The sequence below is a fragment of the Bombina bombina genome, chromosome 6, assembly GCF_027579735.1.
Source record: "Bombina bombina isolate aBomBom1 chromosome 6, aBomBom1.pri, whole genome shotgun sequence".
Taxonomy (NCBI): Eukaryota; Metazoa; Chordata; class Amphibia; order Anura; family Bombinatoridae; genus Bombina; species Bombina bombina.
Genome location: NC_069504.1, coordinates 324,457,872 through 324,477,238, shown reverse-complemented (window position 1 = coordinate 324,477,238; position 19,367 = coordinate 324,457,872). Strand labels below are relative to the sequence as shown.

Here is a 19,367-nt window from a genome sequence, read left to right as displayed (position 1 = left end):
TGCCACCTCATCAAGGCAAAACCGATTAGTTAGATTAGATAGGGAAGATTTGAATCTGTACTCAGTTGGTGTATCTACTAATTCTGGCATATTCTAGAACCACAATGTTCTATACCAGTCCTTAGGTGCAGTACACAATATTGCGCTTTGGAGGAATCATTTATGTATATGCGGAAAAAGTAGTTTTTCAGAACATTTGTGCTCGGCACTATTCTGTATTTTTTTGTTTAAAACAAAATGAATGCTGAATATTAGTTAACATTTACAATAGTTTTTGTTAGAACAAATAAAAATGTTACTTTGCTGCAGGTGGCACAGTGTCATCTGTAGGTTAAATTCTTACATATAACATGATGGGGAGGTGCGCTAATCCTACCCTTCTTCACAGAGTCCAGGTCCATACTAACAGGAGGATTAGTGCTGCGGATCCCAGAGTCTGCGCTAAAGGACTTTCTCCTGCAGCACAGGACCTCAGGCTCCAGCCACACTAATACTCCTATTAGTGTGGCCCTGGACTCTTTGAAGAATTGTCTGATTAGCGTGACTCCCTACAGCGCTATAGTATAGTAAGTATTAACCTTTAAAACCTAATTTTAACAATAACAAAAATATACGAATGAATTTCATTAATATATATAAATTATCCTTTAAATTAGTTAGTACATTCATTTTCAGTTATCGATGCACTATCTCAAACTTCACAAACTCACCTTTTCCTCTTTCTGACCACCACCTCCTCACTTGTACCATCACCTCCCTCCCTACAACTCTCCCTCCTTCTACCCCTCACACTAAACTTCACAGAAGAATCAAGTCATTAGATCAGCAACAGCTCACTAGCTCTCTCGAACCTCTTCTCTTTTCCATCCCCTCCTATTCCTGTCCTGATGAATCCATCTGCCACTATAACTCCACCCTTACATCGGTCCTTGATAACCTGGAAACACCTACCATAACTCAGAAAACATACAATCCTCAGCCCTGGCATACTCCTCTGACACGGTACCATACTGTGGGGCGACACTGGAGGACATCTCGGAGTTCTGCTGACTTTCTTCATTATAAGTTCATCTTGAACTCTTACTATTCTGCCCTTAATCTATATAAGCAACATTACTTCTCCACTCTTATCTCTACTCTTTCTTCAAACCCAAAACGTCTGTTCTCCACATTCAATACTCTTCTCCGCCCACCCCCACCTCCCACCACAACTTTTCTCTCAGCCCATGATTTTGCCAGCTACTTCAACAACAAAATCGACTCCATCAGAAATGAAATCAGCTCTCAACATACTACCGGTCTCCCTCCCCCTCAAAAGCTCACAATCTTCCAAAACCCACATAGCCATAAATTTAGCACTTTTGCCCCTGTTACAGAGGAAGTTTCTGTTCTTATACTATCCTCTCACCTCACTACCTGTCCCCTTGACCCCATCCCCTCACAACTACTCCCCTCCCTCTCTTCTACCCTTACCCATATACTCACACACATCTTCAACCTCTCCCTCAGCACTGGTATAGTTCCCACATCTCTTAAGAATGCATTAGTCACACCTATCCTCAAAAAACCATCTATCGATCCAACCTCCCCATCCAACTACCGCCCTATTTCCCTACTACCTCTTGCCTCAAATCATCTTTTAAAGCTTGTATATGCACGACTATCCCATTTCCTTACACTAAACTCCCTCCTTGACCCACTGCAATCTGGATTTCGCCCCTTCACTCAACAGAGACAGCAATTGTTAAGGTTATCAATGACCTACTTACAGCAAAATCAAAAGGACAGTTCTATCTACTTATTCTCCTTGATCTGTCTGCAGCCTTTGATACTGTCGACCACCCTCTTTTGCTCCATATCTTCCAATCCTTTGGCATCTGTGACACAGCTCCATCTTGGTTCCCTTCCTATCTGTCTAACCGTACCTTTAGTGTAGCCTTGTCTGGGGCATCCTCTGCCACGTTAACCGGTTTCTGTTGGGGTACCGCAAGGCTCTGTCCTCGGTCCCCTTCTCTTCTCAATCTACATGTCCTCACTAGGTTCCTTAATAAAATCCCATGGGTTTCATTATCATTTTTATGCCGATGATACCCAAATCTACCTCTCTGCACCAGAACTACCGCCTTCCTTGCTCACTAACTGTCTCTCTCATATCTCATCTTGGATGTCCTCTCACTACCTCAAGCTAAATCTCTCCAAAACGGAGATCCTTATTTCCCCCCTTCTTCCAAAATCTCCACCCCCCATGTCTCTATAACTGTTGATAACTCCATCATTACCCCAACCTCACATGCCCAATGTCTTGGGGTCACACTGGACTCAGATCTTTCTTTCACTCCTCACATTCAGTCCTTGGCTAAAACTTGCCCCTTCCACCTTAAAAACATCGCTAAAATTAGACATTTCCTTACACAAGACACAACAAAGATTTTAATCCACTGTCTCATCCTTTCCCGCCTCAACTACTGCAACTCTATCCTCTCTGGTCTCCCTAGCTGCCGCCTAGCTCCTTTACAATCCATAATGAATGCCTCTGCCAGGCTCATCTTCCTTGCACATCGCTCTTCATCTGCCACACCTCTCTGCCAATCCCTTCACTGGCTTCCTCTTGCCTCCAGGATTAAACACAAAATTCTCACTCTGACACACAAAGCCCTCAATTGCACTGCTCCCCCCTACATCTCAGACCCTGTCTCCAGATACTCTCCCTCCCGTCCCCTTCGCTCTACTCATCTCCTATTCTCCTCCTCTCTTGTTACCTCCTCATATTCCCATCTTCAAGGCTTCTCCAGATTGGCTCCCATCTTATGGAACTATCTGCCTCGCTCCACAAGAATCTCCCCTAGTTTTAAAAGTTTCAAGTGCTCCCTGAAGACTCTACTATTCAGGGACGCTTGCAACCTACACTAACCTTCCTATCTCGACTGCTATCCCCTAAAACCCCTTAGCATGTAAGCCTATGAGCCCAGCTGTTTATAGTTCATCTTTATAAAAGCCGACTACAACAGTGCAACTCTCGGCAGGACCCTCTCTCCCCATTTGATACCTGTAATCGTTTTTATATACCACCTATGTTCATAGTGCTGCAGAACCTGTTGGCGCTCTACAAATACCTGATAATAATAATAATAATAATTCAGATACTGATTTCGTTAAAACAAAAAATAAAAATGACTCCTTTCCCTGAAATAATGCATAAGTAGGCTCAGGAGCATGCATGTGCCTTGAGTAATACGGTGGCATCCTGCAAAAAGTGTTTCTAACAATTTTATACATAAGGCTCCATTTATTAACCTAAGAGGGCAGCTTTGGAGCCCGAGTGATTGGCTTGCCTGATCAGGCCTGAAATGTTAGTTAAAGGGACAATCTACTTAAAAAATTGTATTCTTTAAAAAGATCATCCCTTTATTAACCATTCATCAGTATTGCATAATGAACACTGTTATATTAATAAAAGTTTTACCTCTGTGATTGGAAATTGAAAATCTGCTTAAAATTGCATACCCTATGTGAATCATTAAAGTTTTATTCTGACTTGACTATCCCTTTAAGTATCTGCAGTCTTAAGACTGTTGCTATTTAACCTCCCTGCCACCTAAAGTGTGGCGGATTTCAATCATCCTGATCGGATCCAATTGGAATGATTGACAGTCCCATTTGTGTGGGATTGGCTGCACATGAAAAAGGTTTAGCATTGCACAAGCAGTGGCTTGTGCAATGTTAAATGAGGGCAGCGAATGCTGCCCACTTGCCATGAGGCTGGATGGATGTGGTTCAAAATAGCGAACCTTGTCTGCTGGGCACTTAATAAATGGAGCCATTAAAATACTGAAAAGGCATAAACCACTTGTCAACGTCATTATTATGATCTTGTGGAAAGGAGCTCCAAGGGTTCCAAGAGAAAAACTATCAATTTGGCCTTACAATTAGATTGAAAAGTTACTTTTTTAATTGCATACTGAATGACAAAACTGTGCCTTTAAAATCCACCTACTTGAGACATAATATTTGTGAGGAAAGCTTTTAAATATTCTGTGAGTTATACAATTCTCTTAGTGCTACTCATGGGAAATTCTACAAGTACAGTCCTGCTTGAAAGAAAGGAGATTTCAAGTTTCTTTTTTTGTTTGTTTGTTTACTAGGGGGGTTAAAATCAATACATTTCCTATAAGCACTTTACCAGTGACTGCAAGAATTAAAGTATAAGTACCACTATAAAATATACTGACAAGTATACGCAAAAACAAATTCACATCTGATTGGTAAAATGTATGTGCATCCAACAAATTATGCATCTAAAACTATTGACTAAAAGTTTATTACTTTTTTATTTCTCATCTTTGTCAAACATTTTATGAATCCACATATGATGGACTTTCTTCACACTACAATAAGCAAAGTCTCTGTCTCTCTTTTTCTATATAACAGGCATGGCCTAAAGATGCTCTTGAGAAGGTGGCAAATCATTTTCTTGATGATGTGGAAATGTCACAGGAAATCAGAAATGAAGCTGTGTTCATGTGTCAGCACTTCCATCAAAGTGTTGTAGCGCTGTCTGAAAGGTATTTAATTAAATTTTGGACTTGAGTGTTTACTAGAACATATTAAACTATTTTCTGTTGCTCAACATGCATGCTATAATGATTGGCACCAGGAAGCAGGCTCTGCTAAAGTTGAAGAAATGTTAGTTTTGGAAGTTCAAGCTAGACTCAGTGAATGTTAAAGTGAAAGTGCAGAAGAGTATTATTATCAAGCTTGTTAAGTCACAGAAACTAAAGTTTCTGAAGCTGCAGGTTTTAGGGTTTGTCTTTTTTATTAATATAACACAAATATTCCTGCTTGTATTTTATGCACAATATTTTGACATTTCATAATGTGTGTGTCTATGGTATTGCTGTCTACATATCTGTATATTTCTTATTTAATGTTTATGTCTTATTTTATAAATATGTGCATAGTTTATTTCTCCTGGGTTATTAAATGATTTATACTTTTATTTTTCTACTATAGTACTTGAAAAGGACAATAAAGATTATTATAAATAACATACAACAGAAATATATATATATATATATATATATATATATATATATATATATATATAGAGAGAGAGAGAGAGAGAGAGAGAGAGAGAGCAAACTGTTCTTCTACCTTTCTCTTTCTTTACATGAAAATGTGGTGCAGCATGTTGACATTATGAAGATAAGACACAGCTCCAAAACAACTGGCAACCAAGATTATTTTGAAGAATCAAATCCTTCCTGGGACTGTGACTCTGAGGGTTTAAACTGGAAGATATAATAAGAAAGCAAATAATAATATTGTCCGTCACAAAAACAAAAAAACAAAAAAAACCTTAATCCTTATTTTTTTACAAAACGGTGGTTTCTATTTTGCATTTTTGAAACAAGGAGTTAAAAGCAAAAGTACCACATGGGAGACATTTTTGAATTAAAATATTTTACATACAGAGTCAGGAGACCAATTATTAGCTCCCAGGAGATCATGTGTGGAACAACCATTTAAGAAAGAAATTGACACAGAAGTATAGCAAATTGAATGAGGTCCACACTAAAATTACAAATACAATACATAAATCAACAGACCCATTGGGCTAATGTATATCTTCAAACAAAAAGGTATAGGAAAACTCAAGAAATCATTGTGAATGGGGGAAAGCCTTATCTTTGCAGAAGACCATCTACTGTCTTAAACTCCAGATCCATAAGCCAAATTAAATATTGTGAAAGCTACCAATGTTAAATTGAGTGTGCAATTATCTGCTAAAGAAAAAGGAAAAACATAATTTAGCCTGAAGCCCAGAAACTCTATTGTTTGCATAGGCTAAAGTAGTGACCTCTCCCTGTTAATCACTAACCTGAGATCCTGAAGGAGAGGGCCCAAAAGTCAGGTTTCTCAGATAAATTATAGAGTAGAAGCCACCATCCTTCTGTTTCACTAAAAAGATATTGCTTAAAAATCTGGGAAAGGAGGCTCATTCTACAGCCTCTTTTTGTAATAATTAGTGAAGTTGGATGTCATAATTTTGTGCTCTATATGTGAATGACATAAGGGGTTAATCATTTACTACTCTTTGTATGGGTTGGCATTTAGTTATTTGTTGCTCTTTATATAATAACAAATAGGTTAATAGCTTACTTTTTATTATGTGCTCTCTGGCACAAATCGGTTAATGAATAGTAATATACACCAAGCTCTTAATCATGCTACACAACTACTGACACAATGCATATTTAATGCTTTGATGTAAATGAAAATTAGTAACAGTTGTAAACCAAAGCTACAAGTTCACATATTACAATGCCACCTTGTGGTCAAATTTTTTTTAATACTTGCAAATTCATAAATTCCTTATAAATTCAGTCAGTTGACTTACATCTTAAGTCAGTTGACTTATATCTAAAACATTATACCTTTATTAAAAAAAAATCAAATAAATCAAAAGATACAAAAATTAAAAAAAAATATTTATAAAAACAAATATATATCAAAATTTCTATTCAGACATTTGGGATAAAGTGCATTTTGTCTCTTAATCTACCATACTTCCCTCTTTTTTTTAAGGCTAGCTCTCTATTGCTCCCTCTCATAAATTCAGGAATATGATCAATTATTTGGAAACATAGTTGACATATATTATGGTTAGCCTTCATACAAAGCAGGGACACTTGCTGCATTTTATTTCTATTTCAAATAGTTGACATATGTTTAGTCAAGCATTCCCTGGCAGTACGGGTAGTCTTGTCCACATAACAAAGCCCACATAGGCACTTGAGTAAATATATAGTAAAACTTGTTTGGCATGTATAATACCCATTAATCATTTTTTTAACTTTGGCTACTTGTATGTGCCAATAATTTACCCTTAATCATTTATTCTGTTTTCTCTAATATAGCCGTATTTTAAGATAAGATCCTTAATCCATTGGTACAATGCCAGTATTCCTTTTTTAAGGAAATCAATTGTTTTTTTTAATAAGATTTGTGATCTAGAGGTTGACAGTGAATGTATTTTATTTTTCTAAATGTGGTTAGAGAGGGGATGATAGAGAGCTAGCCTTAAAAAAAAAAGAGAAAAGTATGGTGGATTCTGAGACTAGATACACTTTATCCCAAAGGTCTGAATAGAGATTTTGATTTACATTTTTTTTATAATTAATTTTGTATCTTTTGATTTATTTGATGTTTTGTAATAAAGGTATATTGTTTTAGATGTAAGTCAACTGACCCAATGCTTGTAAACAGTTTAGAAGGAATTTATGAATTGGCTAGTGTAATCATTTTGTTGTTGTGATATGTAACTTGCAATTTTGGTGTACCGCTGTTACTAATTGTCACTTGTATCACAGCTTTAAATATGCATTTGTTAATTTGAGAACATATGATTGAAAAGTTAGATGGACAACTGTAAAAAACAGAAACAGAGGCGCCACATGTGTAGATCAATGGATACCACAAACCCCAAACTGGACAAGATACAGGGTACTCACAAACATAAAGGCACTCTCGTGTGCCTATTAGAGGCAGGCTGGTATTCTAAACAGCAAACCAGCTGGCTGTGTGAACGAATCCCCGTCGTGGTGTCCTGAAGCAGTGGATATCCTGAAAGGCAGCCCTTGCCTAGATCGTTTCCTATAGGTTGGAACAGGGTAGAAAGGCAAAGCTGGGAATACCACAGTTCAAAGAAAAGATTATCTACAGCTTCAGCTCAGCTGTCAGGAATGAAGAATCCGTTCCGTTGAGCTAAAGTTTACGTTTTTTTATGCAACCAGTGAAATTAGTCTAGCTACTACTAGATCAGATGAATATCTTCTCTTCTGTCTTCTAGTCTAGTCTAGTCTAGTTTAATTTATTTATTAATTCTGTATTTTAGTTTTGCTCTTACCATAACTTTTTATGGGTTTTTTATAAATATTTACACTAGGGTCACCCACACCATCTGTTAAATAAGCGCCTCCTATAGGTTATATGTGACACACTGTCACAGAGTTTCCAGTTCTCAGTAGTCATGATTGAAAAGTTATTGCATATTTTAATTCTCCAATGTATTATTAATTATCCATTTTAACATAATTCTTATAATACACTGCACAGTTCTTTGCAGTAAATATACTGACATTTATAAAAGCACATTTAAAGGGACATTCCAGTCAAAATTTAAATGCACATAGATGAATTACATCTTTGAATAGAACCATATTTGCAATATACATGTATTGGCAAAAACGCTTCTATTAAAAGTTATCGCTGTTTTAGTGTTAGCATTTTTCTCTTCACGTGCATGTGAAGCATAACAAGATATTCACAGTGCACCAGCATTTTAAATACTGCAACGGTTCAGAGAGCCAGTGAGGCTTACATGATGTCAGAAAATAACAAATTGAGTCATTAACAGATGGTACAAGCACCTTAGGCTTGTTGCACAAGTGTTGTGTTTAAAATGCTGGTGCACGGTGCATACTTAAATACACCTTTGAAACAGCTATAGCTTTTATTAGAAGCATTTTTTCTAATACATGTATATTACAAAATGTTTCTATTCAAAACTGAAGTCCATCCATTTGGATTCCAATTTTGACTGGAATGTTCCTTTAATATTCATCTTCTCATAACTTGGTTAATACCCCAGAGTAAAATGTAGAAAATAAAATAAACAACTTTTCAATTTACATTTGTTATTATTTTTGTTCTGTTTAATGTAATATATTATTGCCCATTATCTTTCTGAGAGGCTGGAGTGCAGTGCATTCTGTTAGACTCTGAATCTTGGCCTAATGTGCTGCACATTAAATGCTTAATCAATGCATGAGTTTGTTCATATCAGTGTATAAGTGACCACAGCAAAAGAGGTTAGATAAACATACTGAATGGGGATTTTTAAATGTTATGCCCCAGACTGCTCCAATATAACAAAACATTTAGCAAAATTACAGTTAAATGCTTTTAACCCCTTAACGACCGACGACGTATGCCATACGTCCTCAAAAAAAAAGCACTTAACGACCGAGGACGTATGGCATACGTCGTCGGTTTAACAGAGCACTGGAAGCGATCGAAATCGCTTCCAGCTGCTCTAACAGTATTGCAGGCTTGCCTTGAGGTTTAGGCATCCTGCAATACTGTTCCCGAGTGCCGGGACCGGATTGATCACTCCCCCACGAGTGATCACTTCCGGTTTCGCTCCACGTGGAGCCCGGCAGTGTTTCAGAGCATCGGAAGCGATCGGACACGCTTCCGATGCTCTGCTTGTGTGCTAAGTGCCTCGGTGGGTCGAGGCACTTAGTTAGTTATAAATAAAAGTAAAAAATAATAAAAAAAAAAAAAACGTATATAAAAAAAAGCCCTAAATAGCCCCCCCTCCCCCTTCACTAGGCATCCAAGATGGCGATGCCCAGTGCATCATGGGGCTTCTGGGGGTGTCCCTAGCCTGCCTCATCATAGGGGCAAGCTAGGGTCACCCAATCTGAGCCTCCCACCCAAAAAAAATAATAATAATAAAATACCCCATTTGTCTGATCATGTCAATATTTGTAAATATTGACACTGATCAGTGTGGATCTCCCTCCCTCTCCTCACTTGTGATTTTGTTGGAGAGAGAGAGAGAGAGACCTGTTTTTTTGCAGAGAGAGATTTAATTATTTTATTTGTAAAAAAAATATAGAACCAAAGGCTCTTTTCAGAGCCATTAACCCCTAGCTTGCCAGTGATCACTATAAATCACTGGCATTAGCATAGCTGCACTTTTTTTTGCTGTCTGTGCATTTTTTTAGGGGTTAATTTTTTTGTTGTAATTTATTAAAAATCCAGAGGCTCTTTTCAGAACCATTTAGTTAATTTAAATTAATTTTCAGAGCCATTAACCCCTAGCTTGCCAGTGATCGCTATAAATCACTGGCAGTAGCATAGTTGTACTTTTTTGCTGTCTGTGCATTTTTTTAGGGGTTAATTTTGTTGTAATTTTTTTAAAAATCCAGAGGCTCTTTTCAGAACCATTTAGTTAATTTAATTTAATTTTCAGAGCCATTAACCCCTAGCTTGCCAGTGATCGCTATAAATCACTGGCAGTAGCATAGCAGTACTTTTTTGCTAGTTTATTTAGTTAATTAATTTAGTTAATTCATTTAATTTAAAAAAAAATTGTACATTTTTTCTGTGACAGATACAAAAATGTCACAGAAAATATATAGTGCTGAGGAGGCGTATGCCATCCTTGCGTCAGAATCAGATGCCTCTATGTCTGACTCCAATTTTGACCCTGCCATATGCTCAGATACATCACTAGATGCAGTCTCAACTGATAGTGATGTATCTGTGGCTGCTAGACCCCCTACCAGCCCCCCTGCTAGCCCCCCTGCCAGAAGGAGGCGTGTTGCTGCCATTGCTGCTGAAGAGTGGATAACACCTCATCTCCAGAGGCCAGATATCCCACCCTTCACAGCAAATGCTGGCATAAATATAGATGTGGCAGGTTTTAGCCCCCAGCAGTTTCTGGAAGTGTTTCTGGGCGATGATGTATTGGGGAACATTGTCGCCCAAACTAATTTATATGCCCATCAGTTCCGTGCTGCAAAGCCTGGAACATATTTGGCAAAGCAACAATGGGCCCCCATCAATGTGCCAGAATTCAAAAAATTCTGGGCATTGACCATGCTGATGGGCATCATAAAGAAACCCTCCATTCGCTCCTACTGGAGTACTAGCCCCATCTGCTCTACCCCCATTTTCTCCCAGATTATGTCGAGGAAGAGGTATGAAATGATTCTGCATTTCATGCACTTCAGCGACAACAGCCTGTGCCCCCCTAGGGAGCATCCCCAATTTGACAGGCTGTATAAAATCCGCCCCCTGATAACCCACTTTTCTGCCAGGTTTGCAGAGGCTTATACACCTGGAAGGAATATATGCGTTGATGAATCCCTAATGAAGTATAAGGGAAGGCTGGGATTCAAGCAGTTTATTCCTTCCAAGCGCTCCAGATATGGGGTAAAGGTGTATAAGCTCTGTGACAGCGAGAATGGGTATACTCAGGCCTTCCGGGTGTATGAGGGAAAGGATAGCCAACTTGACCCTCCAGGTTGCCCAGAACATATGGGAACCACTGGCAAGATTGTCTGGGACCTGATATTACCCCTAATGAACAAAGGGTATCACTTGTACTTAGACAATTTTTATACAAGTGTCCTTTTGTTCAAGCTACTGTATTGCTTTGATACAGTAGCTTGCGGTACAATTAAAAAGAACCGCGCAGGTTTCCCAGGACAGCTTGTACGCACCCGGCTACGAAGGGGGGAGACCTCAGCTCTGCGCCAAGAGGAGCTGTTGGCACTGAAGTACAGAGACAAGAAGGATGTATACCTTCTTACCACCATCCACACAGAGAGGACGGTGGCGGTGTCTGTACGTGGCAGAGCTGAGATCATAAGGAAGCCAGTGTGCATCAAGTCTTATAACCGGCATATGGGTGGGGTTGATCTGGCTGATCAGCTGCTGCAGCCCTACCTAATTATGCGGAAGACAAGGGCCTGGTACAAAATGGTTGCAATTTACCTAATGCAGATTGAACCCACAACGCTTTTTTGTTGTTCAAAAAAGCAAACCCCAGAGTTAAAAATACTTTTTTACAGTTTCAGCTCCAGATTATTACGGGGATTTTGTACCATGATGCACCTGCTCCCCGGGCGGTGATGGGAGAGAGCAGAGTTGGGGCTACTCATTTTATTTTTAAAATCCCCCCTCCTGCCGCAAAGTAGAAACCACAAAAAAAATGCAGAGTCTGTACCAAGAGGGGGAAGAGAAGGGACACCATATATCACTGTCCTGATTGCCCTGGACAGCCTGCACTCTGCATTGGGGACTGCTTCAAGCGGTACCATACAATGGTCAATTTTTAAAAAAATAAATACATTTGCGGTTATATATATATATATATATATATTTTTGGTTATGTTTACAGTTGGATGTTTTTTTGTTTTTTTTACTTTTACTGTGCCAGATTTTTACATTTCACTACTCTATTTTTTTCTAAAATTGGGCCTCTTTTTTTTTAACCAAAAACCCTGTTCTCAGGGTGCCTTGCAGAAAACAACCTGAAGTATGTTTTTGTAATAACTTACAACAGTCTCTCCTAAATCATAGTCAAAAAGCAATGTGTCTGTAAAAATGAAAATAGAAAAATTACCACCATACACTTTCTCCAATTTTTTGGGCTAAAACGGTTGCTTCAAAGGCATCAAAGCACACCATATACAATACCTTGGGGTGTCAACATTTAAAAAATATACACTTTGAATGCAATAAATAAAAGTGGGGTATGCGATAGGCCTATCAGAAGAAATACTCTCATTTTTAATAACTAAAATCACAAGTCATAAAATTGTAACATAACCTTCCCAAAATCCTGGCAAACCTATGCATGGGGGGCATAGGTGTACTCAGGGTGCCTTGCAGAAAACAACCTGAAGTATTCTTTTGCAATAACTTACAACAATCTCTCCTAAATCATAGTCAAAAAGCAATGTGTCTGTAAAAATGAAAATTGAAAAATTACCACCATACACTTTCTCCAATTTTTTGGGCTAAAACGGTTGCTTCAAAGGCATCAAAGCACACCATATACAATACCTTGGGGTGTCAACATTTAAAAAATATACACTTTGAATGCAATAAATAAAAGTGGGGTATGCAATAGGCCCCAAACTAAAGATAGGCCTATCAGAAGAAATACTCTCATTTTTAATAACTAAAATCATGTAACATAACCTTCCCAAAATCCTGGCAAACCTATGCATGGGGGGCATAGGTGTACTCAGGGTGCCTTGCAGAAAACAACCTGAAGTATTCTTTTGCAATAACTTACAACAGTCTCTCCTAAATCATAGTAAAAAAGCAATGTGTCTGTAACAATGAAAATTGAAAAATTACCACCATATACTTTCTCCAATTATTTGGGCTAAAACGGTTGCATCAAAGTCATCAAACCACTCCATGTATAATACCTTGGGGTGTCAACTTTTTAAATATAATCACATTTATGGAAAACAAATAAATTGGGGTATGTTAAAAGACCCCCAAAAAAGACGATAGGCAAAGAAAATATGTTAAATGTGAAAGAAAATCACAAACACATGTCAGACATTTGACATTGCACCGCCCAAACAAGCCACCAAACCTATGCATAGGTGGTATCACTGAACTCAGGAGATGTTGGTGACCACATATTGGTGTCTTCTTTGGAAGTAACACATAACAGGAGCTGTGAATCCATGTCTAAAGTACAATGTATGTGAAAAATAACACAAAGAAATGAATGCCCAATAGTTTGACAAAGACTAGTGGTTGAATTAGTGTATGGAAAGTGTTAAAATACCTGCATTTGAAATACCCTAGGATGTCTACTTTTCAAAAATAAATGGTTTTATGGGGGTAAATTACATTGGCCGGCTTCAGAAATGTCTTAAATAGAACATGGGTGCATGGGATGTGAAAATGGGAAGTGTAAAAAATATATGGTTTTATGGGGGTAAATTTCATTGGCCGGCTTCAGAAATGTCCCAAATAGGACATGGGTGCATGATGACCAATGTGAAAATTCCTAGTTGAAAAACTGGAATGCGCTTCCTAAAAATAAGGCCTTCTAGCCCCCAGAGAACCCAACACACCTATACATGGGTGGTATCACTGTACTCAGGAGATGTTGTTGAATACATATTGAGGTGTTTTTTGGCAGTAACACATAACAGGAACTGAGAATCCATGCCTAAAGTACAATGTGTGTGAAAAATAACACAAAAAAATGACTACCCAAAAGTTTGACAAAGACTGGTGGTTAAATAAGTTCATGGACAGTGTGAAAATACCAGCATTTCAAATACCCTAGGGGGTCTACTTCTCAAAAATATATGGTTTTATGGGGGTAAATTTCATTGGCCGGCTTCAGAAATGTCCCAAATAGGACATGGGTGCATGATGACCGATGTGAAAATTCCAAGTTGAAAAACTGGAATGCGCTTCCTAAAAATAAGGCCTTCTAGCCCCCAGAGAACCCAACGCACCTATACATGGGTGGTATCACTGTACTCAGGAGATGTTGTTGAACACATATTGAGGTGTTTTTTGGCAGTAACGCATAACAGGAACTGAGAATCCATGCCTAAAGTACAATGTGTGTGAAAAATAACACAAAAAAATGACTACCCAAAAGTTTGACAAAGACTGGTGGTTAACTAAGTTCATGGAAAGTGTGAAAATACCAGCATTTCAAATACCCTAGGGGGTCTACTTCTCAAAAATATATGGTTTTATGGGGGTAAATTTCATTGGCCGGCTTCAGAAATGTCCCAAATAGGACATGGGTGCATGATGACCGATGTGAAAATTCCAAGTTGAAAAACTGGAATGCGCTTCCTAAAAATAAGGCCTTCTAGCCCCCAGAGAACCCAACACACCTATACATGGGTGGTATCACTGTACTCAGGAGATGTTGTTGAACACATATTGAGGTGTTTTTTGGCAGTAACACATAACAGGAACTGAGAATCCATGCCTAAAGTACAATGTGTGTGAAAAATAACACAAAAAAATGACTACCCAAAAGTTTGACAAAGACTGGTGGTTAACTAAGTTCATGGAAAGTGTGAAAATACCAGCATTTCAAATACCCTAGGGGGTCTACTTCTCAAAAATATATGGTTTTATGGGGGTAAATGTCATTGACCGGCTTCAGAAATGTCCCAAATAGGACATGGGTGCATGATGACCGATGTGAAAATTCCAAGTTGAAAAACTGGAATGCGCTTCCTAAAAATAAGGCCTTCTAGCCCCCAGAGAACCCAACACACCTATACATAGGTGGTATCACTGTACTCAGGAGATGTTGTTGAACACATATTGAGGTGCTTTTTGGCAGTAACACATAACAGGAACTGAGAATCCATGCCTAAAGTACAATGTGTGTGAAAAATAACACAAAAAAATGACTACCCAAAAGTTTGACAAAGACTGGTGGTTAAATAAGTTCATGGAAAGTGTGAAAATACCAGCATTTCAAATACCCTAGGGGGTCTACTTCTCAAAAATATATGGTTTTATGGGGGTAAATTTCATTGGCCGGCTTCAGAAATGTCCCAAATAGGACATGGGTGCATGATGACTGATGTGAAAATTCCAAGTTGAAAAACTGGAATGCGCTTCCTAAAAATAAGGCCTTCTAGCCCCCAGAGAACCCAACACACCTATACATAGGTGGTATCACTGTACTCAGGAGATGTTGTTGAACACATATTGAGGTGTTTTTTGGCAGTAACACATAACAGGAACTGATAATCCATGCCTAAAGTACAATGTGTGTGAAAAATAACACAAAAAAATGACTACCCAAAAGTTTGACAAAGACTGGTGGTTAAATAAGTTCATGGAAAGTGTGAAAATACCAGCATTTCAAATACCCTAGGGATCTACTTCTCAAAAATATATGGTTTTATGGGGGTAAATTTCATTGGCCGGCTTCAGAAATGTCCCAAATAGGACATGGGTGCATGATGACCGATGTGAAAATTCCAAGTTGAAAAACTGGAATGCGCTTCCTAAAAATAAGGCCTTCTAGCCCCCAGAGAACCCAACACACCTATACATGGGTGGTATCACTGTACTCAGGAGATGTTGTTGAACACATATTGAGCAAAGAACATGTAAACATTGGGTATTTATAAACTCAGGACAAAATTTAGAAACTGTTTAGCATTGGTATTTTATGGTGGTTGTAGATGTGTAAGAGATTTTGGGGCTCAAAGTTAGAAAAAGTGCATTTTTTTTCATTTTTTCCTCATATTTTATATTTTTTTTTATAGTAAATTATAAGATATGATGAAAATAATCATATCTTTAGAAAGTCTATTTAATGGCGAGAAAAACAGTATATAATATGTGTGGGTACAGTAAATGAGTAAGAGGAAAATTACAATTAAACACAAACATTGCAGAAATGCAAAAATAGCCTTGGTCCCAGATGGTCAACAAATTGAAAAGTGGTCTGGTCACTAAGGGGTTAAATATGAAGTTTATATACAGATATTGTGCAATGCAAGTATTACTGGCTACATAGTGTTCATATAGATAAAATAAATTACTTTATTGTTCCTTTAACACAAAAAAACAACAGCAAATGCAAAAAAAAACTACATCCTGATTCTATTGAGTACCATATCAATATACGTCTAAGTGTATAGCTATTTCAGGGTTGGATTCATTAAACATTGATTATTCGTGACTTTTTCCAGTGCATCTTGAGAACATTTAGTGCTGCTTTATTTAGTAGGCAGAACAGATTTTTTTTTTTTCTTGGATGGCCTGTCTCAATTTACATACATGATTTTATGAAAACGCAATTTTCATTTGTAAGTAGAAGTAATTGGCTATTGTCTTAAGCAATTATTTAACTCTGAGATCAACTGTTCTCTGAAAGTGAGGTGTAAATGGAAAGGATAGTGGTTGAAAAATAATATGGCGTTGCTTAAATTGAAACAGTCATTCATTTGCGTACATTAATACCTGATCCACTTAGCCAGCAATAATTGTGCTTGTTATGAGATAGTAAGTGAACAGTTATTTATAGCTGGGACAAGGACTGACAAAGACTTTCCTTTTCAACAATAGCAGTGCAATATTTACAGATAAATGAATATATTTTTGAAACTTTCTGTAGCAGTGCACTGTGCAATACCCATAATTTTCTGGCTAATAAAAACATAATGTGAAAGCAGAAAAGGAAATCAGGGATGCAATAAACACATACATTATTCCCAAAGTTAGAATGCATTAGAATGTTCCAAACTTTATATTCAACTGCATTGATCTTTGGCTTTCTTTTCTATGGCATTCCAATGTATCAGATCTGATAAGCTACCTAAATTACAAACACAATAACAAGAAAATTATTCTTATACTCAAATTGGGTAAACATATGACAGGCTTTTAATGGGTTTTCCCCACACCTACACAGAAATATTACTAATCAGATTACTTTTCTATTCTAGTCTAGACCTCAATATAACTAAACCAAATTATATAATCAGACACAGATACCATCATTTTTTTTCAATTGTTTACTAAAATTAGTATTCTGTAAATGCTCATTAGTTAGAACTACTACATTACTGCACAACAGTATGAAGTGCATAACTGATACTGGTATGCTTTGAATTCATAATTGTTCAGGTAAAAAAATGTCAACTTGTTTGAATGCTGCTTTTTTGTATGGATGATAAAACAATATTGAGTGTAATGTTGCTTTAATTTTCTTTTTCTGACACAATAAGCCTGTACAATGTGAAGCAGAGTTCTCCACAAATCCTATTTAGGGCTACATTATGAGTGGAGTAGTAATTATTGCTTGCACGCTAAATCTGCTCAATTCTGATCTTTACAAACTTTGGTTAGTGTGCTACATTACGCAAAGAGCTGAAGTTACAATATTGCAACTGCATAAGCACCCTACTATAATAACCCCTAAATTATGCCTGTTCTAAAACCACAGTTAAAAAAAACACCCCAAAATAAAAAAAACCTATATTAACATTAAACTACAGCAATAGCCCTTAAAAGGGCATTTTGTAGTGCATTGCCCTAAAGTGATTTAGCTCTTTGTTAAAAAAATAAAAACTAGAGCACTCTACAAAAATAAAAAATACTCTAAAAGTTGTTAACAGGGCATTTAGCTCTTCTGCTGCTAAATTTTTTTTAAAAAAAATCCTAATCTAAAAAACAAAAAAAAAAAAAAAAAAAAAAAAAAACATCCACAAAAATACCTAACACTAAACCCTAAAGATGGACTCCGGAGACGGCGCTCCATCTTCATTCCACCCGCTGTCTTCTTTTCTTCATCCTGGCGTGGTCTTCTTATCTACATCCATCTTCTTATCTTCCGTGCTAAATGTCCTCTTTATTCCAATTCAAAAGCTTTCATTCATTCATAGGAATGCAAGGGTGCCCCTATATAAAGGGGGTTCCTTGCATTCAAAAGTCAGTGTGCAGGCTGGTGACTGCATGAATAAGACATCAGTAATGGAAGATAAGAAGATAGATGAAGATCAGAAGATTGCCACAGGGGGATGTAGATAAGAAAATCGCCGCCGGGATGAAGATAAGAAGACCGCTGGGATGAAGATTGCCCGAATTCATCTTTGGTGCGTACCATCTTTGGGGTTTAGCATTAGAAATTTTTTGGGTGGGGTTTTTTTTAGATTTTTTTTTATCAGCAGCATAAGAGCTGAATACCATTTTAAGGACAATGCCCAGCTAAATGCCCTTTTCAGAGCAATTTTTTGTGTAGTTTTTTTAGATATTTATATGGGGGGGAGTTACTTGTAGAGTGGTGTTAGTTTATATTTTTATAAAAGAGCTAAATCACTGTAGGGCAATGCCCTACAAAGGGCCCTTTGAAGGGCTATTGCAGTAGTTTATTGTTAGTATAGGTTTTTTTATTTTGAGGTCGATTTTTTTAAGTAGCATTTCAAAATAGGTGTAACTGTTTTTTACTTTTGGTAATTTGTATGTTCTTTTCTGAAACTGTAGTTTTTTTATTTTTTTGTAATGGTAGTTTTTTTTTAGTAATTGTAGATTTCTTATTTTTCAAGAAAGCTAAGGTGATTTTTGCTAAGATAGGGTTAGGTTTTTTAATTTTAAGGTAAAGTTAGGTTCTAAATCTTTTCAGGTAAGTTTTGTTTTGTAGAAAGGTATTGTTATGTTTTTTGTTATTTTTTACATGTAAGGTTAGTATTTTTGAAATTAATTTAGAAGGTGTTAGGTTAGAGGGGTTAGCTGATTAGGGTGTTTAGATATTAGTGGGTTACTTTCCAATTGGGGTTTAGACGGTTTACAGGTTAATAATGTAGTGGGTTACTTTGAGATGTGGGTGTATAGCGGTTTAGGGATTTAATAGTGTAGTGGATTTATTTGCCATGGGGGTTGTGGTGGTTTAGGGGCTAATAGTGTAGTTGATTACTTTTCGGTGAGGGCTGTGGCAGTATACGGGTTAATAGTGTAGTGGATTACTTTGCAATGGGGTTTGTGGCAGCTTAGGGGTCAATAGTGTATTGGGTTAGTTTGCAATAGGGGTTGTGGGTGGTTTAGGGCTAAATAGAATAGTTTAGTGCAAATTTTTCTTCCGGCCAAACTCTTTATGTGACCTGAAAGTCATTGAATGTTATTACATTTGAGAGATCACATTTGCTTTTCACTTTTAATACAAGCGGACATTGCTTCTTAACGCCACCCATAGAAAATATGGGGAGCATAAATTACTATGAATTTGCACAAATTAGTTTGTGGTTATTTAAAAACCGGTGGGGGAA

The 19,367-nt window shown here is 37.3% G+C and overlaps 1 protein-coding gene across 1 annotated transcript in view; it reads left to right on the top strand.

Moving 5' to 3' along the window:
- Nucleotides 1-19,367, top strand: part of LOC128664413 (dynein axonemal heavy chain 3-like) — a 2,586,207-nt gene that overhangs the window by 1,806,373 nt on the left and 760,467 nt on the right. The window contains exon 54 of the mRNA XM_053719244.1: nucleotides 4,429-4,562. Within this exon, the coding sequence (XP_053575219.1) occupies nucleotides 4,429-4,562 (134 nt within the window). The remainder of the gene's footprint in view (nucleotides 1-4,428; nucleotides 4,563-19,367) is intronic.